Source organism: Dermacentor andersoni, chromosome 7 (genome assembly GCF_023375885.2).
Source record: "Dermacentor andersoni chromosome 7, qqDerAnde1_hic_scaffold, whole genome shotgun sequence".
Lineage (NCBI taxonomy): Eukaryota > Metazoa > Arthropoda > Arachnida > Ixodida > Ixodidae > Dermacentor > Dermacentor andersoni.
Genome location: NC_092820.1, coordinates 10,011,182 through 10,034,418, shown reverse-complemented (window position 1 = coordinate 10,034,418; position 23,237 = coordinate 10,011,182). Strand labels below are relative to the sequence as shown.

The 23,237-nt window shown below is 45.4% G+C and overlaps 1 protein-coding gene and 1 pseudogene across 2 annotated transcripts in view; one reads left to right on the top strand and one right to left on the bottom strand.

Moving 5' to 3' along the window:
• LOC126535580 (egl nine homolog 1-like) overlaps positions 1–9,708 on the top strand; it is a 158,696-nt gene extending 148,988 nt beyond the window's left edge. For both annotated transcript variants that reach the window (XM_050182403.3, XM_050182401.3), the window contains one exon: positions 2,811–9,708. In XM_050182403.3, the coding sequence (XP_050038360.1) occupies positions 2,811–2,947 (137 nt within the window). In that variant the 3' untranslated portion in view covers positions 2,948–9,708. The remainder of the gene's footprint in view (positions 1–2,810) is intronic.
• A 1,984-nt stretch (positions 9,709–11,692) lies between these two features.
• LOC129386018 (uncharacterized) lies at positions 11,693–16,056 on the bottom strand (annotated as a pseudogene).
• Positions 16,057–23,237: the final 7,181 nt, after the last annotated feature.

Genomic DNA, 23,237 nt, shown 5'->3' with positions numbered 1-23,237 from the left:
TCAGCTCCAGTGCACTAGCTGTGTCCGCCATATTGCCAATTTCGTTCGCAGTTGCCAGAGATCAAGCTAAGCACAATGGGCTAGCTGGGGGACAAGGCGCAGAAAAGCACCTTAATCCCCACAGATTCAGTATCAATTCATTCTAGAAGATATCCATTAAAAGAACCGCAAGGTAGGGAAGCAAGGCTAGACAACTTCTCTGCCTTGTTATCCATTTCGTGTACGTTTTCTAGAACAAACTCTTGGATTTTGTTATTGACTTTGGCAGCTTTCCCAACTTCCTTTCTGACCCCAACACCAGACTGCAGGAACATATGCATGTAGTATGATGCGAATTTGAATGTCCTGCATTGGTAGCACAAGGAAGGAGGCACAATTCTGATATTGTTTGCTGCGTGGCAAGTCTCCTCTCTGCAAGAGTCAGGTCCGTGTTGGCTTCTGAGGCTGCAGTTTTGCTCAGATAGTCGGCCCCATCACCATTGGGGGAAATACGATGCCTGCCGAGAAGCTTTTATGCATGAGAGTATGTAACCCATAAGAGTATGTCTCCTCGCATTTGAACAGGTCGCTACTTTTTGCTTCACTAGCTGATGCCCTTTCCTGTCTGGTAGTTTCTTCACCTGATTTCTCATCTCTGTAATACGAGGGCAAATCAGAAAGTCTTTGCCGCTATTTTTATTTTAGCTAAATTACAGCTGTAAATGTGAAGTCAACATATCCATTCCAAGCGGCGAACCTTTCTTGGACTGGTCCAGCCTTATTTGCCAGTATCTCCACGGCATGGCACTGCTCTCAGTTGTGTAAAATGGCACTTGTGCTTCACCCATGCACAGTGTACGAGCAGCGAAGTGTGATTCGTTTTCTATGGAGCAAGAGACAAACACCCATCGAAACCTACAGGGAAATGCAGTCCACGTATAGGGAAAGGTGTCTTGCTTTGAGAAGTGTGAGGTGACGGTGTTGCCAGTTCATAAAAGGCCGTGATGACTTGCATGACAATGACTGTTAGGGAGGCTGGTGCAGCGCCGATTGACAACATGGCACAGGAGCATCTCAAGTTTAGTTCTGTGATGGGACAAATGTCGTAACAAGTGTGGGAACTATGTTGAAAAATAGTTTCAAGTACGTAGAATAGTACATATGTTTGTAATTACCTGTATGCACCTTATTTTGCCTAATAAAAGATAGGGGCAAAGACTTTCTAGTTCGCCCTCTGAAGAAGCATTTCGACAGTTTGGGCAGGTCTCTGCTGAGATGTGCAGACGGTTGGCACATTCCACGGATAGAAGGGTCACTATGTTTGTGATGCTCAGAAGGTTAACTGAGAAATTTGAATTCTTAGGACAGACTAGTTTAGACTGTAACTGCCCAGCATTTCTTGGACTCAATGCCATTGTATTGAACAGTATGTAGCATGAGAGCAGCTTGATGTTTGAGATACTCACATGCCTCACATGCACTCACATGCACTCACATGCCCAGTGAAGGACTACCACTGTAATGTCGCCAAATCTTGTCTTTTTCGGTTGAGCCTTTTTGTGTTTCAGCAGGAGCAACTGACATCAATAATTTAATCATAGTTGGATTTATCCACAGCCCTTGCACAATGCATGCTTACTTGTTGGCAGTACGCATGCCTTTCAACCGTTTTGGCTATTCTTTTTTTTGACATGGTAAAGAAGCTGGTTGATCTTTCAATAAATTTTCCAGTTTGCTGTACAGTGCTTGTCCTTTTGTGTTTGTTTTTTATTCGTGTCCTCGTCTTCTTCGCACCACTTCAAGTTTTACACAAGAATAATGCTTTGGCTGGAAAAAATATGCCATTTTGAGAACTTCCTCCTCATTGGCCCTTATACCAGTGCTACATGAGTACAGAAAATGACATTAAATTGCTAATGTGAGTTGCATGATGCCGCACGACAAGTGTAGTCCATTTTTATTCAATGCATTCACTGGAAGTCATTCAATTGAGAAATGAATGCTCTTGACACCATACTTTGGGCTGTATAACTGAAACATTTGAAGCAGTGTCTATTATGTATCGACAATTTATACATAACTTTCAACTAGAATGTTCTTATCAGGAGTTGTAATGATGTGGCAGGCACTATTTTGCTCCTGGGCTTTGCATTTGTCATGCAATGGCCAAAGTTGTGTGTTCGGTTGCAATGTTGTAAAAGGCAGCAATAAACTCAAGCTAACAGCACCATAGTGTGCTTAATTTACATTTCACGTTTCACTAAGGCAGAATAAACCTGTAAATGAATATTTATTATAATTATTTCTAGAAATTTGCTCACTTAAGAATTTGCTGTCACCGAGATCATTATGTGAAATGTCAATAAATTTGAACTTTGGCTGCGCTGCCAAAAAAAGTAGTCATTTGGGAATGGAAGCCACTGAGCATGTGCTGGTGGGCTAGTTGGTTAAGCATGATTACAAAGTTGGCGCCGAATAAAACAACACACGAAGAAATGAGAAACGAGACAAGCACGTAGGTGCACTAACAACTGAGTGTTTTATTTCTTGACATAGTAATATATAACTGTTGTTACCTCACTAGGTGCGTAGTACTGAGTGTTAGGCGTGCAGTAGGCGCACTAACACTCGGTTGTTAGTGCGCCTACGTGCTTGTATCGTGTCTCCCTTCTTCGTGTGTTGTCTTATTCGGCACCGTCTTTGTAATCATGGGAATGGAAGGCATTAACAACCGAATGTCATTTTTAATGTCCGTGTGGCACAGATATTAGTGCAGGACCTGTTGGCACTTAGCCATTGTCTGTTTGCTTTCTCCCCTCCCTCTGCTACAGCCAAGCAGGTGCCAAGCTACCAGCATCAGCAGCAGGTCAGCATGTTGGAACCGTTCGCCTTTGCCAACTACCAGCCAGGAAGCCATGACGTGGCCTCAGGATTCATTGGTCACCAGTTCGGTGGACAGCGGTCATGACGACAGGCTTCCCATGAGCAACCCGGAGTGCAGCTGGAATAGCACCATCAGCAGTAGTATGGACGACTCTGTGAGCTGATGCGACACGAAAATTTGAAAGGGTGTTGCCAGCATTGCAAGCTTGAGCTTGGTGTTTGCCAATGGTTCATCCTGAATGCAGGGCTCTGCTGTGTAGACCATTAGCGCAGCTTACCATAGTGAGCATGTGCCATGCAGCTGAAAGAGAGGCTTGACCCCTGGGAAGACCTAGCTTCACCTGTCAGCCGTGCCTAATAAGGGTCACATGCTGGTGAACTTGGTAAGTAATCTAACTGTGGTGGAACCAGCAAAATAATGCTACACGGGAAGGCATACATGTGCTGCAGACTTTTCAAAGGCATAAAGTTAGTTGCGAGCTCAGCTGTTGTGAGCCATGTTGTATTGTAGGTTTCTGGCTGGTTCCACCACACTTGTAGCATGCCTAGGGAAGTGATGGTGGTCGGAAAAAAAATTGGTTTATGGCCAGCTGCTAATGAGCTGAAATGCACTGTGTAAAAGGAACAAAGAATGTCAGTTCACGTAAGCTGGTTTGGTTCCTTGAACATTTTTATGGGGGCACAGTGTGCTGTGTACAATGGCTGCTGGAGCACTGCAGGTAGGTGAAATTTGCTTCATAAAAACATGTTGTTGGCCTAGTAAGTCGGAATTGCTGTGAGATGTAATAGCTACTAAAATAATGCACGCAAACCACAGACATGAAAGAAAACAAGAAGATGACATGGGCAGCGTTTCCAAGTGATGCTGCCCATGATTGCTTTCTTTCATGTCTGTGGTTTGTGTGTGTCCTGGAATTTGTTGATAACATTGCATACAATGAAATTCCGAATTATTAATTTCTTCTTGCCTTTTGCAAATGCTCTCTCCATTCACTTGGGATTGAATTATTGTGAACTGGAGGATAAAAAAATGTCGTAGTTCCGCCTAAAAGGTGAGCATCGATTGCGATAGCAAATTATTAGACAGCTATACGAAGTAAGGTTAGTAACTTTTCGGTCATATACTCGTGTGAACATTCACTTATAACGAAAGTAACAAGCATAGTGTCACAGGCGCACAGGCAAACATGAACACATCTCATTATTACCGCGAACACTCGCAATCAAAATGCTGGCATGAGAGAGAGAGCGGCAGCAGCAGTGAGGGAATTTACCTGCGTGCTGCATCTCACTTCAGCGCTAAGTGGCGAGAACACAGTGTACACAAAGCCATCAGCCCTCGGCATGCCTAGACTCGGTACCTACCACAAATTGCTTTCAAAATAAGGCCCGCACAGCCGTGCGATATGCACAGCTGCTACCAGGGTAGAACTCCTCCGCCCTTACTGCCTTGAGTGCGATAGAAGACGGCGTGCGTCCTCCCTGCCTTCTTTCGTGCGCGGCGAGATCAAGTCACCATCCTTCTCGGCTCACCCTTGCACGCTTTCACTCGCACCCGCAGCATGTGGTGCAGATGCGACGTTATCACACTTGGACTTTATGTGGAACATCACGGAGGCAGCGTGATGTTCCGCACATGTGCTGCAATAGAATTATGGAAAACAAGTTTGGTAAGTTGAAGTTAGAGCATCAAGAGTTTGCATAGTCAAGAGCCAACTCCAAAACATCTGTTGGTGTCACCTTTACCAGAACATCAAGGGAGATGGTAGGAGGTGGAAGCAGTAAGGAAAAAAATGTCACATTTGTTTTGAAAATGACATGATAAACAAATCATGACAGAATAGTGCCTACCATTTTTTATGCTAAAGCTATTATGTGGACACTTCAGGTGAATGCATGCCATCCCCGTGATATTCTGTGTTCAGTTGAAGTGCGATGAGAATGAGTGGCCAGTGCAACGTATGCTGCAGGTGCAAATGTGAGCCAAGGATAGTGGCTGAGTGTGTGCTGTATTCCTGTGCGCCCACTGTTGGGGGGGGTCAGGTGCTGATCAAGCAAGTGCGTGTATCCTTTTCTAGCCCAGCCATGGCTGCACATGACAGTCCACAGAAATGAGCCATGGCTTGCGTGCTGCATTTTGGAGGCATTCTGCAGTGGGTGCAAGCCAGGATGATGGTTGGTGGCCTCATGTGTGCTGTCTTCTTGCACACCTAGTGTTGGTCGTTGCATAATCGAAGTTTCAGAGATGTAGTGAAGCGAATGGCAGCGTGAAGGCATTTGCCTCCCTGCTGCTGGTGCCTTTCGCCACACTGGCTTTGGGACTGCGCGTACTCGCACTCATCTAGTGAGATCTGTTCATGCTTGTCAGTGCACGAGTGACGACATGCTTGTTAATTTAATTAGTAAGCAAACATTTTCTGCAATTTATAGAGCCAGTAAAACTGGGAACATTATTTTTTGTAACCGTCTAATACTTTGCTATCGCTATCAATGCTTTGCCTTTTGGGTGAAACGGTAACTTTTCTTATAGCCACTATTATTACAACATTATTTTTCAACCCATGTACGAGTGACACATTGTTGACATGTTACTGTGTGAAGCCATGAAGTGCAAACTTCATTTTGTTCTATGGAGATCATTCTGTAACAGAGACTCTTACAAGGTGTGAGATGTCTTCTAAGCAACTAAGGTGACAGCTGTACCACAGAGTGCTGTTTTGAATAAGTTTTTTTTTTACTTGGAACATGCTGCAGTCAAGTAGACTGAGCAGAGGGGGGGGGGGGGGGGAATCAATGATTGAACATTTATGCAGTCACATTTCTGAGCTAGACAAGTGTCTAGCAAAGTGCACTACATGTGTAGCTATGCAATTTAGAGAACTCGACATGTAACAGTGTAATAAAGAAGTGTGCTGCCCATAGCAGGTTTGTTTGTAAGCCAGCCTTAAAAACGATCAAGATGTGTACATTTGAACCCGGTCATATCGAACTTGCACAAAGAAGCCTATCAGTTCTATATAGGGCATAATTCCACATAAGCCCGCTAAGGAATTGGATGTCATAAAAGCACATACCATATATAAAAGCTCTTTATTGATGAAACCAGCTTAGTTTTGCATGAACTAGTCCTGTATCTTCTGCTTGGAGAACTTCACTGCCTGCGACAGCACACACCTCTCCACATTGTCTAAAGAGTCAGAGAAGCTAAGGCTGCAACCTTCCACGTTCGCGCAGAAGTGCCGGACTAGTGCGAGTTCCCCAATCACCTCGGAGAGTGTCGGCAAAGGACCGTCATTGCTTTCCTCATTGTGCCCACTTTCACTTGTGTTCGGTACGATGCTGGCAATGCAGTCTCCGTTTTCGGGCTCTCCCGTGGTCGCGACACCATCATCTGCACCCACAAACTTGTCGACCGTTGATCCGTCAATGGCTTCCGGAAGTTCTGACAGCTCACTCCAAACTTTGGCAACACTGGCAATGGCTTTGTCGCACTCGTAAGCATTGTCAGAATCATCACCGGGCACATGGAAGCTGGCACGTCTGAAGCAGTTTAGGATGAACCATTTGCACATGGCCACCTCAATGTCTTATGCACAGCTGTGCGTACATGTCGAGCACCACGGGCACTGGGTCATTTGTCCGCTTTAGCCCTAATCTCCCCCCTTATTCTTCAAGATCTTGCTGATAGTACACCTCGGAATCTTGCATGCTGCGGCGACATCCGACTTCTTACTGCATTAGATTTGATTTATGATTTCAAGCTTCACGGCAAAAGCTAAATTCTGCCGCTTCGCGCTAGCCATCATGGCAACACTGCAGGAGAGGGCCCTATTGTGTTTGCCACAAGGTGCAAACAGAATGAGCGAGAAAAGCAGCGAGGCAACTCAGACTTGCACTATCTTGCATGACGAGGGCGCAGGAGCCTCTGATTGGCTGTCTGAGCAAAAGCTGCGGGTGGGCTAATGTCATTTTTTGCAGTGGGGGTCCCGCCAACTCGCCCAACACGGCGTGTTCAAGGCAGGGCTAAGCTGCGCCGCCGGTCTAAACCACTTTTGGGATGTGTCGCCGGGTTTCCCCACCACCACAAGGAAAAGCCAACTTCTAGGGTCACTTTTGTGCCATTTGATGTTCAATATATTCTGAGGCGCTGCTACTTTTGTTGGATGTGAGTGTAATTTTTGCTATATAAACTCACTGTAACTATACCATGTTAAGAAGTTGTTTGATATACAGGATAATTCGATGTAAATGGGTTCGATAGGGTCACTGTACCACCTGGCCCGATGCCTACATAAAGCTGTGTATATTGTTTATGTTCGCGCATTGCATTTGCTTTTTAAAGAGCTACCTTGGTTAAACCAACAAAACAGTGATGTTGTACTTAAAGCCTCTAAGGGCAACTGCAAAGTTGACGTAGGCAGTTAACATACCATTCCAGAAACCTCACAGCGCTTGTTTCGTGCCAAGAAAATACTTAGTTTAAGAGAAGATCGCATCTGAAGGGTCCCCATACCTTTAGTGAAATTCATATTGCCCACTCTTGAGCGAGGGAGTGGTGACATTGCATACGCCATCACCTCCCTTTACTGCTGTCGGTGAGTAAAATGGCACCCAACAGACGGTGCTAGAGGTCTTAGTGCAAAAGGTAAGCGCGCCACCATGGCGAAACTGAGCCAGGACAGAGCGGTGAATTGGCTGCGGCAGCTGCTCTTGGTCAAGTGGCATGGACCGTTCAGGCATCCCCCGAAATCACATGGACATGGCTTTCTCTGCTACTTGCAGTTCATGTGATTTTAGTGAGCCAGCGTAACCAGCTCAGCACTCCGTGATAGCGAAACTACTGAAACACAAAGCATGGATGGCGCCGGTGGCGAACGAAAACTAAACCTGTTTACCGCCCGCGTCATTGTCATAGGCAAAGTCAATGACTTCTTTTCTTCTACAAGCCAGGTATAACTGGAGAAGTAGCATTTCCTTCCATCTTATTATCTAATGCAATTTGTTATTATGAATCTTTGAGTATTAGGGACAGAATTGGAAGGAGTACCTTCGTTTTCAGGCTAGTACCTGAACATTGCAGGGGAGTCACAAATCGTGTTTTGCATTTACCTCAGTTATTAAATATCTGTTCATAATAATATTGACATCTTAGACATTCTCTAACATTAATCTACCATTTTAGCATGACTTAATATTCAATAAACAGAAATAGTACTAAAAGAAATCAAACATGGCTTGGTCAAGAGGGAAAACTGCTGGCTTTCACCTAGCAGTGAATTTATTTGAGAACTGAAACACTTGTGCTGGCTTCACATGTACGGAAAAAGTACCAAAAACGATACTTAGCAGTTTGTCTTTACAGGCAATGAAATTTATCACCAAATCTTATTATTAGCAACCTTGTCTGCCCTTCCTGAAGTCGACCAACTTATCACTAAGGAAATGGTTGTCGGTCTCCCTGATGAAAATATTTCCCCTGAAAGCTCATGTGCAGTGGCATTCCTGCTTCTCAGCATGTGAATTTCTTCAGAATGACAAAATATGCTCCCATCTTTCGCAGTGAGTCAATTGAATTCATTTTATTGACCAGAAAACCTTGTGACTCGTCAGAGGGGCGATCAGTTGCATATTATTGAACAAAGATTAGAAATTGGTTGCCGGGAAAGTATTTGTGATAGGCTTTATCGCCTGTGATGCAAAACGTGCCAAGTATTGTTTTTAAATGTGTTGTAGCATGTAGTGTGGTGGGTGCGACCGTTTCTCCTTGCAGCTCATTGCAGCTGGATGTTGGCACAACAGCTTTGTGAAGTTGCACGTGCCTGGCTTGTTGGACGCTGCACTTGAACATCAGGCTGGAGTTGTGGGGTTTGATTATCTAGCTATGGTGCGCTGCCTTAATTTTCAGAATGAAGTGACAGTGTGAGCTTAGCTCCCCTCGAATCCATATTATTGTTCACTGGACTCGCGCCTAGTTTTCTGTTGACCATTACTGAAAATTCTTTGCTGGCTGATGCACTATCACAAAAAGAAAGTTTCACGAACACGCTCACTTTTTATGGGCTTTTATACGTCCAGCTGTAGTCTTCAACCATGGTCACAATTAGGAAGCTTTATGTCTATTGTGCTTTGTGTTTCTAAGTTTCTGACATATTCCTCTTCTTTACCAAGCAAGCATTGTTGGAATGTTGTGTTTAAATTTTTAGGCACAGAAATATCGCAAACATGGAGCCTCAAAGTGGTACCCTTGCAAATTCAAATGCGACAAAGTCCTCTTGTGAGCCCCCTGTAGATATTTCTTGCAGAGTTGAATTTTGTTCTTTTATTAGGCAGTAAGAGCGGTCTGAGCGGAACCTATTGTTGAACCTCTATATAACAAATGTGCATAATGAATTATCGCTTATAACCAAGTAAATAAGCAGTCTCACCACTATTGCAGTGTAACATATATATGTTTATAATGACTATGGAATATAACAAGGTTCCAATGTTTTAGGGAGCCATTGCTGCTACCATGTAGAGCTGTGTATTTGCATATGTGCTTAGCCAGCGTGTTCAGAAAATGTGTTCATTTCTGGCATAACATGACAGTTGTGTTTGCCTTGCCATGGTGTGCAGATAGAATGGGCTCATTTGGCAGGGTAGTTAGTAGTTTATGGATGGCTTTGTTGGGTACAACTGGTAGGGTGCACACCAGTATTTTCATGCACATTCTGTTGACCTAGGCTGAAATCATATATGCGAGTGAAGTTGGATTCTGTTCGCATGCCTGAATACAGAAGTGCTGGATTGAGATTGCAGCTGTGCTCTGTGCAGCTTATGTAATGCTAATAAATGTATGACATTTTCTGCACTTGTTTGGATCGTTTAGTGCAAACAAGTTTTTCTCATGTTTCTGATTAGTGTCTTTGGCAAGTATTTTTGAATAGTACCTCTAAAACTTGCGCTGAGACCGAAATCTGTTTCCTATAGAGTTGCCTTTGAGACAGCTGACTCATCATCATCATCATCAGCCTGGTCATGCCCACTGCAGGGCAAAGGCCTCTCCCATACTTCTCCAACTACCCCTGTCATGTACTAATTGTGGCCATGTTGTCCCTGCAAACTCCTTAATCTCGTCCGCCCACCTAACTTTCTGCCGCCCTCTGCTACGCTTCCCTTCCCTTGGAATCCATTCCGTAACTCTTAATGACCATCGGTTATCTTCCCTCCTCATTACGTGTCCTTCCCATGCCCATTTCTTTTTCTTGATTCCAACTAAGATATCATTAACTCGTGTTTGTTCCCTCACCCAATCTGCTCTTCTCTTATCCCTTAACGTTACACCTATCCTTCTTTCTATAGCTTGTTGCGTGGTCCTCAATTTAAGTAGAACCCTTTTCGTAAGCCTCCAGGTTTCTGCCCCGTACGTGAGTACTGGTAAGACACACCTGTTATAAACTTTTGTCTTGAGGGATAATGGCAACCTGCTGTTCATGATCTGAGAATGCCTGCCAAACGCACCCCAGCCCATTCTTGTTTTTCTGATTATTTCAGTCTCATGATTCGGATCCGCAGTCACTACCTGTCCTAAGTAGATGTATTCCCTTACCACTTCCAGTGCCTCACTACCTATTGTAAACTGCTGTTCTCTTTTGAGACTGTTAAACATTACTTTAGTTTTCTGCAGATAAATTTTTAGACCCACCCTTCGGCTTTGCCTCTCCAGGTCAGTGAGCATGCATTGCAGTTGGTCCCCTGAGTTACTAAGCAAGGCAATATCAGCGAATCGCAAGTTACTAAGGTATTCTCCATTAACTCTTATCCCCAATTCTTCCCAATCCAGGTCTCTGAATATCTCCTGTAAACACGCTGTGAATAGCATTGGAGAGATCGTATCTCCCTGCGTGACGCCTTTCTTTATTGGGATTTTGTTGCTTTCTTTATGGAGGACTACGGTGGCTGTGGAGCCGCTATAGATATCTTTCAGTATTTTTACATACGACTCGTCTACACCCTGATTCCGCAGTGCCTCCATGACTGCTGAGGTTTCGACTGAATCAAACGCTTTCTCGTAATCAATTAAAGCTACACATAAGGGTTGGATATATTCCGCACATTTCTTTATCACCTGATTGATAGTGTGAATATGGTCTATTGTTGAGTAGCCTTTACGGAATCCTGCCTGGTCCTTTGGTTGACGGAAGTCTAAGGTGTTCCTGATTCTATTTGCAATTACCTGAGTAAATACTTTGTAGGCAACGGATAGTAAACTGATCGGTCTATAATTTTTCAAGTCTTTGGCGTCCCCTTTCTTATGGATTAGGATTATGTTAGCGTTTTTCCAAGATTCGGGTACGCTCGAAGTCATGAGGCATTGCATATACAGGGTGGCCAGTTTCTCTAGAACAATCTGCCCACCATCCTTCAACAAATCTGCTGTTACCTGATCCTCCCCAGCTGCCTACCCCCTTTGCATAGCTCCCAAGGCTTTCTTTCTGGGAGCTATGCAAACAGCTAACTATTCTGTGTAAACTACTAAGTTTTTCACTAAACTCATCTAAAGCACTAGCATTACTTTCAAGGCAATACCTTGAATATCCTGGTAAATGAAACCTGGTGAATGCGCGGCATTCAGTATGGATATTGCAAATTCGTATTACTCTCCACCATATGACACAATGCATACACCATTTACTGATTGCCAGGTTACTGATGCCACGGCCGGCAATAGAAAAGCCGGTGGCGACATCCTGTGACATTTTGCTAACTACAATGCATTCGATATATTTTTTTTTCCAGAAGAGGGTTATAGCGCCGAAATAACACAACACACACCAAGCGAGACGGGACAGGCGCCTGTCCCGTCTCGCTTGCTGTGTGTTGTGTTATTTCGGCGCTATAACCCTCTTCTGGAAACGTGCACCAACTAGCCCCCCAACAAGTATTACGATATATTTTTTGTTGCGTCAATGTTATTGTCCAAGAAAATTATCATAAAAGTGCGTAAGCTAACAGTTATGTCGCAGTTATGTTGAGTTGAAGTTAGGTAGAATATGTAAGTTGCAATAATAATTTTCTGTGGTCTCTGATTAGGCACTTGTCACCAGATGTCGCTACCAGTGTTGTGCGTACCATACACCTCTGCAGTTACCGAGTGAAACATGTTGGTACGAAGTTTTCAGACACAATAAAATGTCGCTAAAACTCTCTAATTCCAGGATCACACTGCATAGTGGACTTCTGTTCAACAAGCATTAGGATGGTGTAGCAATGCTCAGGTTTCCTGCCAAACTAGCAGATGAAGCAGGAGCACAGATGGCATGGTTGATAGTAGTGCACTATCGTGCTTGACAGGTCTGCACGCTCACACGATCATTGTTCTTTACAAGCACGCCTCTTATGTTACAGGGCACGAAGTACTCCTTGAAATCGAACCCGCTACTGGTCGTGGGTAAAGAGCATATAACTACACAAATGTCGCGCACTGCAGAAAGCGAGTTTCTTTAGCATGATTACTCGGTCAACAGCTACTGATTCAATGCAACAAACAGAGCCCAAGGAATTTTCTGTCAGCACTCCTTTATTGAGCGAAATGGGGAATAAACGTTTACTCACACATGTGGCGTGTCTATGGAGTTTTCTTTCCTATAAAATATTGCCCATGTATATAAAGTCAACACTAGTGAGATGGAAAAACTGGGTGTTTCTTGATAAGTCTGTGATCTGCATCGTTTCAATGGTTTATTTAGTTATACCTGTCAGCACAAAACTGCAGGGTGTGGGAAGGTGGAAAGATTGACCCCCTACATCACGGAAACCAGTTGAATCCATTGCCCGGAGGGTCTTCTTTGAGAGGCATTCGATTTCTCGGAATGGAGTTTTATACAGCAATAGTGCATAAGTACACAGAGGACACTTGAACAAGCTGTACATTGCATAAAAGTACTGTAAAAGAGTGACATAGTGGAATGAAGTATGAAAGATGCTACATTGTTAAACCATTGCCCCTTTGAGCAGCCATGTCATGTCCTAGCAAAGCAAAATACACAAGAAAAAACAGTAGAATGTAGCCAGGCTGTGAACCAGAAAAAACATTTGCAGCCCTTAAAGGGACACTAAAGTGAAAAATGATTTCTTCTGCATCAGTACATTACCGTTCTACAACACCAAAAACACCACTCTTACAACGATAAGACACTCTTACAACGATAAGACGTTTGGTAAGCGAGAAAAAGCGAAAGAACGAAATACAGGTGGTGACACCTACTGAAGTTCCCGCACCTTGGGGCTGTGACGCCTTGAATTTTGATGGCATCTTCTAGGGCCTACTAATTATATATAGCGGTACAGATTGACTACATTGGGTTCTAAAGGAACCAAATATTAAACATGGCAAGTTTCGCGAACCTTTATTCAGCCAACGCGGCCCAAATGCGAAAACATACTTTGGAATCCCTGACGTCACGCTGACGTACCGGCGCTGGGGTTTCAGCGCAAAATTCAAATACTGATACTTGGACCTTCATTTTCTCATCTAATAATCAAACTATTTTTTTTAAATGACTGCCTGCAGGGTTCTCAAACAATGCTTCATTTGTCTAAACTGATTTATTGTTTCGCTTTAGTGTCCCTTTAAACCAGCCTAAACAGATCTGTTGCACACAATAGAAAATAGCTTGCAACTTCACACGCCATTCAGCCAGTAGCTTGGGAAATTTTTTTTGACATAAAAATTATAACAGCGCAAACACATACAACCACAAAGTAACAAGGATGACACACGAGCGCTGACTGTCAACTAAATTTTATTGACGGAAGACGGATACCTTATATAAGAGGAAAGGCAGAAGTGAGGGGGGAAGGGAGTGATACATTGGGAAAATGACATTACGCATCGATGAACGAATGTGCCAGCAGTCAACAGAATCAGGCGCACAAAAACAAGAAAACTAGAAAAAGCTATAAAAAGGCGAGGGATACTAACATACAATCAAATCAGTAAGCAGTTGCTTCCAAAAATTGAAGCTCTGCAGCAAAAAGCGATACAGAAGGGGTGCTTATACACTTGCTGCCATATTTCTGTATGTGGAATGCTCCCAAACTGACGCGCCGTCGCGTCGGCACTCTTACCGAGAACCTTCGTCTCTCGCAATCGAGCTTCGCAACCTATGCATTCAAAAACGTGCGCGACCAAATGTGCGTACTTGTCCTTTAAGTTGCTTAAATTTCGGGCATGTTCCCCCAAGCATTCATTAATGCAGCGGCCGGCTTGACCGACATAAGCCTTTCCACACTTCAAGGGAATGGCGTAGACCATTCCTGTGGAACACTTGATGAACGGCTTCTCATGTTTTAGCTGACAACCTCTTTTTTTAGAGTTGCAGTTGCGTGGGCATAACTGTGCCAGCTTGTTGGGTGCAGGCACTGACAGGCTCCCAAAGTCACCTTCTCCAGGTTTTTTCACGCTCAAGTACAAGAGAACTTGGCTTTGATTGGCATAGGCTGCATTCTCTTGCCTCAACTCACACTTGTACGACCCTGTTGCGCACCTGTGGCCATTCATAAACTTATACGTAAGCCAGCCTACAAAATACACAATGTTTTTCTCGACCATTGGAGACTTCTACTGCAGCTGGCAGAGATGTGGTAGGTGTACAGAGAGGAGCATATTGAGAAAAACGAGCTGGGAGAGTGGCCAGAAGACTAGAATGTTCCAGCACAGTTGCTGCTTTCCGACAGTTTGAAAAGGTTGCTAACTAAGATGTCTAAATGCCGCCTGAAACTGCCAGCAAGACCAGTTGCTGTTCATTCCAGATTTTGTCCTAACTATTGCAAAGGTGTTTCCAAGCGCATCCTGGTTCAGGTGTCTGGTAAAGAGGTACGCCAAACCATAGCGAGAGGCCAGGTGGTTTCATAACAGCAGCAAAGCCCTCATAGTTTGGCAGAAGCCACGGATGCAAAGAGTCTGCCGTGCACAGCCTAGAGCTTTGATATTCTCGAAAACTGCAATGCACTCCTCCAAAAACTCTTTATGCACAGATCCTGCACACGTTTCAGATGCATACGGAGACTTTCCCCACTTCTGTGAAATATTTAGACTATCAAAGAGCCTGTCGATCCTCAATAAATCCGGCCGTGTGTATAGCCTCTGCTGGCCATTGCTGGAATGTTACCTGCGTGCACAATGCTGCAGCATAATGATCGCTGAATACCTGTGCTGCAAGTTTCACCGACATCTTGGAAGCAAAAGTCAAATTAAAGTGCCGGGCACTCGGCTTGGGAATGGACTGATTTTGCATTTCTCTATCCCTATCGTAAGCCTGTTATATGTACGACCTTTTAATTGTCACTGCCTACCCTGAAGTCATATTTGAACTACATATTAAACATTTGAGCAAATGTGGTGGATCAAAAATAAAGAAAAGTGATTCACCATTGATACTTAGGTACGGCTTTTCAGGGGTTACAACGTTTGAAAACAAAGAAACATTTCGGTTCCCCTAATCGCAAACCACAACTACAGGCTGTAATCCAGCTCCAACCAATATTTTGTGCCATTTGAAAAGAAGTTCATGCAGAACAGTTGCATGTGCTGCCTTATCTGCATAGAAATAGCCAAGAGGCTGCTTCCACGGCGTGCATATTCTTTTAGACATGAACACAAGGGCCTTGTTTGTGAGATTTGGACCTTGTATTGCAATGCACTGTACTCTTCAAGGCCTTCAAATCATTCGGACACTGGGTTATACGACAGCTCCTTTACGACATGCATCTCATCAAAAATTGTAGTGCAAGCCCTGTCTTGCCTTGGAAAAGACGCTGTTCGTTTGCTGATCAAGTCAAAAACTTCAGGGTAAAACCCAATCTCAGCGGTTGGCATGCAAGCCACAGCTGCAGAGACCTAACAGATAGAAGTCTTGGGAGTGTCCTACAATATATGTACCCTTTTGGACTGTGGAAGTGTAAACCTAAAGCCAAGGCTTTGTATTGGCTGCACCATCGATGGCCAAACCGGCTGACATTACGCATCTTCAGCTGAGCTTCTACAAAAGCAGCAACAGCTGGAGCTAAATGCTTACACAGACTCTCTGCCAGTTCAGCAGTTGTCTTCATGCGACGGCATTGAAGAAGCAGTCACTGTAGCCTCTTGTTGCGGTCACGGAGATGAGTGAGCTTGACTCGAAGTTTCTGAAGAGGCCGCCTTTCGTTGATAGGGCTGGGAAAAGATCCTGAAGGGTAGAAAATTGACAAAAGAGCAATAAGTTGCTGCATCTGGTTTAGTGATAGCTCCATGTAATCTTGCAGCACCAAAAAGTGTGCAATATTGTGAAAGCGTTTCAAAATCACTAACCTTCATAAGAAAGAGGCGAAGTGCTGAGCGGAGCTCCTGGTGACAGATTAGCACGTCCTGACTGTTCTGCGAGCTCTCCTGCCGTGTCAGGTTCCAGAGATGAAGCGCTTGCTTCACAGCTTGGTTGTGCAAACGTGTGGTCAGCTGCGACCACAGGATAGAGAGAACAAAATACAGTGGCACCACAGTTTGAAAGTAAAGCCAGAAACCCAACAAATAACTAAGCCCCACTAGCTGAATTAATAGTTACACTGAACCATCATCAAGCCACTGGCGTGGGAATGAGCTTGGTTCGCCATAGAGCTGGCACCATCTAAATCTGCACAGCGCAGAGTCAAGGAATTGTAGCATATTTCTGAGCCATACCTATTGGGCTGTTCCAACATATTCAGAATAACACTTGGAAAAGTTGCAGCAACTGGGACGACTTGGCTGTGGATGTACCCCGTGGCAACAGGTTCACCGGAGACAGCAGCTATCGTAGAAAGCAGCCTTTCAGTTATCACCGTTTGTGAAAGACTTGCGCCATCATGCATGCAACCTTGCTCACCTGGTTCTCCAGCACGGCACACTGATGCCAAAGTTTCGCTCGAAGATGGTGCACAGTCCATGTGGCTGCTGCATTCGCCTGAGGTGTCTGAAATGGCATCATTATTGCGAAGAGAAAAGAGAACTCGGTACCTTCATGGCTAATAATTTCCAAACAACTATACGTTCCACAGCATGCGATTAGGATATGACGTTACTCTTGAAAAAATGCTTATCTAATGAAATAATATTGCGTTTACCACAGGGAATCTTCAGGCACATATTTTGAAATATATTGTACATAATTCTTTTTACAAAAGGCGCTGGAGTGTTTACAGGTACGAAAAAAGAAAGGAAAAAATCTATCTTCTTCACACAAGTCGTCATTTCAAGAGCGGCATATACCTTAAACGTTTGATTTAAAATATAAACCGTCAATGCTTCCTCGAGTAGGCAAAGCATCGTGGCACAGCCATCCTGACCGCAGATACGCAGACGGTTCGAAGTGCATGGAGCAAGCCCTCAGGTCTCGCAGCTGCCGTAGTGCCTTCTCCAGGTTGACATTGCGGCAGAACTGCGGCCACGTTTTGCACCTGGACATGATGCAACATCCACATTATATAACTGCACAGAAATGAATACCAACTACTCCGAATGCCACGGTTCCTTTCACTGCTAACTGCAGTACATTACATCTGAACTATGGCAGTAAATGCTCGCGCCAAGCTTCTGCTCTCAGAGTGCGGTTGCGTTCGTCCTCATGCCACGTGGCTAGCTGCTTTTCCGTGCTCAAAGAGTCACGAGAGCGAAGCAACCCACCTTGGCGGTCATGTATATGTAGAAGTCAGGCAATACTTCTGCTGAGCGTATTCAGTCAAGGCACCCTCAAGGCCGCGCACATACACGTGGCTGAGTTTCGATACTTCCAGTTGCGAGGGGATCCACAAATTGGCTTCACGGTGTTCGAAAATCAAATAATGTCGTGCTCAGAGATGTCAGGCAGAACAGTTGGTTCTAAATTGGCCTTGCGGTCAGTAGCAGGCACGTGATTGCTCCCGAGAGCCCGGTATCAAGTTCACATTGGCGCCAGTCGGCTGCATGAAATTTAATAAGACAAATGGTAGGTCTCCTACGCGCACCTTAGGACTGCAAGTGTGTGCAAAGCGCCCTGCAGTTTACATAAATATCCCCGAAAGCATGAAGCCAAGTACACACGAAATGGCTACCGCCGTGAAACAGGCACGATCAGCTCGACAAAAGCTTATTGTCGCAGCACAACGCAGACAGTAGACAGAGAGACGTTCTTCAAGAACAGCAGGACAACTTGTTCAAAAACAAACAGGCCAAAGACACGTCTTTTTCATCTTCGCTAAATCTCACAGACCCACTAGATGAAGCCCGTTAATGTCCCTGTCTGCGTTGTCTGCATAGAATACACGCGCCATTTGTCCCTCCCTAAGAGAGCATCGCCCCGATGCTAGACCAGAAGTGTCACTTGCGGAAGTAACGGTCTCTCGCATAGTTATTCTCTCACATATGGCTTCATGCGGACAACGTGCACAAGTTCAGGACGGTGTGCGCGGCGCCGCGTACAATTGGGACTATCGGGAACGACCTCGTATGTAACATCACTGAGTCGGCCTGGTCCAAAGTATCGCCTTAGCAGCTTTTTGGAGAGGCCTCGTTTCCATATGGGTGTCCAAACCCACACTCTGTCGCCGATGTCATAGATTACTATTCGATGGTGAAGATCATAGCGCCCTGCGTCATAGTCTTGCTGCTGGCAGATCTGCAAGCGTACAAGCTGCCGAGCCTCTTCTGCGCGTTGCGTAAACACATCGGTGTCTGTATCAGTGTCGTCAAAGTCATGTGGAAGCATCGCATCCCACATCGTTCGTACATCCCGTCCGTGAACAAGGGTGAATGGAGTCATGCGCGTCGTCTCTTGTTTCGCCGTGTTATATCCAAAGGTGATATAAGGTAGGATGTCGTCCCAATTTTTATGTTCAACAACCATGTACATGGAGAGCATGTCTTCAATTGTTTTGTTTAGGCGTTCTGTTAATCCGTTGGTCTGTGGATGGTAGGCGGTTGACTTCCAGTGAGCCGTTCCATTTAGCAGCAAGACGTGATCTAAAAGCGCAGCCGTGAATGTGGTTCCTCCGTCTGTTACCACGACAGTTCGTGCGCCGTGTTGCAACACAACGTGCTCAATGAAAAAGCGCGCCACCTCGGCTGCTGTGCTTTTCTGGATTGCCTTTGTTTCAGCATAACGTGTGTGATAGTCGGTTGCAACGATAACAAAGCGCTTCCCTGCAGTAGAAGTAGGAAGTGGGCCCAATATATCCACTCCGATTTGATCAAATGGTCTTCGAGGAATCCGGACGGATTGAAGGAGGCCGGCTGGTTTCGACAGAGGTGACTTGCACCTCTGGCAGTCGATGCAGTAGCGAGCATGATGTTTCACGGCGGTGGCAAGTCTCAGCCAGTAGTACCTCTGCTGCACTCTGGCCAATGTTCTCGTGTAGCCTAAGCGACCAGAAGTCACCTCGTTGTGACGGGCTTGAAGTACTTCAGTACGAAGAGCTGCAGGTATGACGAGCAGATAGGGGGACCCGGTCGAAGAAAAGTTTCTTTTGTAGAGGACTTTGGCCCGCAAACAAAATGAGAACAGTCCTCTTGCGAGAACTCTAGGCAGTTTCGCAGATCTGCCCTCTAAGTAATTGATGAGTTCAAGCAACTCAGGGTCGTCGCGTTGTTGCACAATGGTGGATGTATCCAGAACACAAAGAAATGCCGAGTCTTCTTCGGGTGGAGCAGACGACTATCGGCGATCGATACGGGCAGTCAGCATCCGTATGTCGTTTCCCCGATTTGCACATGACAGTCATGTCAAACTCTTGCAGCGGTAGGCTCCAACGCACCAATCGTCCCAAAGGATCTTTAAGGTTTCTCAACCAACACAGTGAATGGTGGTCGCTGATAACTGTGAAGTGGCGGCCATACAAATATGGGCAAAATTTCATAACCGCCCATACTACGGCGAGGCATTCTTTCTCAGTTGTGGAGTAATCAGCCTCTGTGCGTGAGAGTGTTCTTGCATAGGCAAGTACTCTTTCTGTGCCCTCCTGCCGCTGCACAAGAACAGCTAACAAGCCAACATTACTGGCATCAATGTGGAACAATGTAGGAGCGGTCTCGTCAAAGTGAGCAAGCACTGGAGGCGCCTGGAGACGTTCCCGCAAGTCGTTGAATGTACCTTGGTCTTCGTCTCCCCATACAAGAGCAACGTCGTCTGTCAGGTGAGTTAACGGTGATGCAATGTGAGTAAAGTCCGCAATAAACCGCCTGTAATAGGCACAGAGGCCCAGGAAGTGCGTGACAGCCTTTTTATCGGATGGTACGGGAAACTGTGCTATGGCAGTAATTTTCTCAGGATCTGGGCGAACACCTGCTTGGCTCACAGCGTGAGTGAGAAACTGTAGTTCTGCGAAGCCAAAGTGGCACTTCTCTGGCTTCAGGGTGAGGCCAGCGGACCGTGTGGACAGCAGAACCGCTTCAAGCCATTCGAGCTGTTCCTCAAACGTTGCGGAGAACACGATGACGTCGTCCAGGTACACTAAGCAGGTTTTCCACTTCAGACCCGAAAGCACATTATCCATGAGGCGTTGGAATGTAGCAGGGGCAGAGCACAAGCCGAAAGGCAAGACTTTAAATTCGTATAGGCCGTCTGGTGTCACAAAAGCAGTTCTTTCACGGTCTCTCGGGTCTACCTCGATTTGCCAATATCCGCTTTTTAAATCCATTGAAGAGAAGTAACGCGCGTGACGAAGCCTGTCGAGTGAATCATCTATGCGGGCAAGCGGGTGGACGTCTTTCTTTGTCACCTGGTTTAGTTTTTGGTAGTCCACGCAGAAACGCAAGCTGCCATCTTTTTCTTGACTAGAACTACAGGAAATGCCCAGGGACTCATTGATGGTTGGATCAGGTCGTCTTCCAGCATTTTTGTCACTTGTTGTATGGCTTCACGTTCCCTGGGAGCCACACAATAAGGATTTTGGTGAATTGGTCTTGCTGTATCCTCTGTAATTATCCAATGCTTCGTTAGAGGCGTTTGTCTGACGCTGGACGTCGACGCAAAGCAGTCATTGAACTTGGACAATAGCGTGAGAAGCCGCTCTCGTTCGTGCTGTGACAAAGCAGTGCTGATGTCAAGTGCAGAAGCTGGGTCTTGCGTAGGCGCTTCTTCGAGTAGTGAACAGCTGCCACGAACATCCACAACACCATCAAAGTAAGCCACAGCCGTGCCCTTTGGAAGCTACCATCGCTCTGTGCTAAAATTGGTTAGCAACAGGTTCGTGCACCCATCGGTGACATTTACGATTCCTCGCGCGACCGAGATACCGTGAGTAAGGCACAACGTGGTTATTTGGTCAGCGACTCCCTCGCAATGAAACGGTGCGTCACATGCTACCGAAACAAGGGTACATGATCGAGGTGGGATGACGACGTCGTCTTCCCCTAGACGAAAGGAGTTGTGTTGCGGCGATAAGCAATGGACTAAACCAGGGCTCTTATAAAACGTCACCATGTGGTCCGGGATGTTAATTACGGCGCCATATTCTTTCAGGAAATCCATTCCAATAACCAAATCCTTACAGCACACAGGAAGAACGATGAAAGCGGCCACAAAAGAGTCCCGGATGCTAATTCTAGCAGGACATCTTCCAGTAGGCATCTGTAATTGCCCGCCTGCCGTCCTTATGTGAGGTCCCGTCTATGGCGTCTTTACTTTCTTTAGGGGGAGAACGAGATCCTGGCTCGTTATAGAGAAGTCGGCACCAGTGTCGACTAACGCTGTCACCGGCTGTCCGTCCACCAAAACATCACTGTCAGCGCTCAGAATTTCTTTGGTGTCAGGGTTTATCAGCTTCACGTCGTTCTGCAGCGAACGTGTTAGGGGCTTTTTATTGTCTTGTGGTGGGCCTGCAACCTTACCCGCAGAGGTCGCCGCCTTCAGTTTCCCCAGCAGTTGGCAGTTGTGCGGTGCAGACGCTTGTTTCGGTGCTCTTCAGAGTACGCTTGGTGACCGGGACCAGACGGATGGACGACTGCGAGAGCGCCGTGACTACGACAAATAGATCAGTTCTTTCCTTTAATATTTTGAGAATTTAGATTTCATCATCATCATCAGCCTGGCTATGCCCACTGCAGGGCAAAGGCCTCTCCCATACTTCTCCAACTACGCCGGTCATGTACTAATTGTGGCCACGTTGTCCCTGCAAACTTCTTAATCTCATCCGCCCACCTAACTTTCTGCCGCCCTCTGCTGCGCTTTCCTTCCCTTGGAAACTATTCCGTAACTCTTAATGACCATCGGTTATCTTCCCTCCTCATTACGTGTCCTGCCCATGCCCATATCTTTTTCTTGATTTCAACTAAGATATCATTAACTCGCGTTTGTACCCTCACCCAATCTGCTCTTTTCTTATCCCTTAACGTTACACCTATCATTCTTCTTTCCATAGCTCGTTGCGTCGTCCTCAATTTAAGTAGAAACCTTTTCGTAAGCCTCGAGGTTTCCGCCCCGTACGTGAGTACTGGTAAGACACAGCTGTTATAAACTTTTGTCTTGATGGATAATGGCAACCTGCTGTTCATGATCTGAGAATCCTTGCCAAACGCACCCCAGCCCATTCTTATTCTTCTGATTATTTCAGTCTCATGATCCGGATCCGCAGTCACTACCTGTCCTAAGTAGATGTATTCCCTTGCCACTTCCAGTGCCTCACTACCTATTGTAAACTGCTGTTCCCTTCCAAGACTGTTAAACATTACTTTAGTTTTCTGCAGGTTAATTTTTAGACCCACCCTTCGGCTTTGCCTCTCCAGGTCAGTGAGCATGCATTGCAGTTGGTCCCCTGAGTTACTAAGCAAGGCAATATCATCAGCGAATCGCAAGTTACTAAGGTATTCTCCATTAACTCTTATCCCCAATTGTTCCCAATCCAGGTCTCTGAATACGTCCTGTAAACACGCTGTGAATAGCATCGGAGAGATCGTATCTCCCTGCCTGACGCCTTTCTTTATTGGGATTTTGTTGCTTTCTTTATGGAGGACTACGGTGGCTGTGGAGCCGCTATAGATATCTTTCAGTATCTTTACATACGGCTCGTCTACACCCTGATTCCGCAATGCCTCCATGACTGCTGAGGTTTCGACTGAATCAAACGCTTTCTCGTAATCAATGAAAGCTATATATAAAGGTTGGTTATATTCCGCACATTGTTTTATCACCTGATTGATAGTGTGAATATGGTCTATTGTTGAGTAGCCTTTACGGAATCCTGCCTGGTCCTTCACTTGACAGAAGTCTAAGGTGTTCCTGATTCTATTTGCGATTACCTCAGTAAATAGGTTATAGGCACCTGACAGTAAGCTGATCGGTCTATAATTTTTCAAGTCTTTGGCATTGGTATTGGTATTGGGTGTTATGGCGCATAAGCAACTCAGGCTA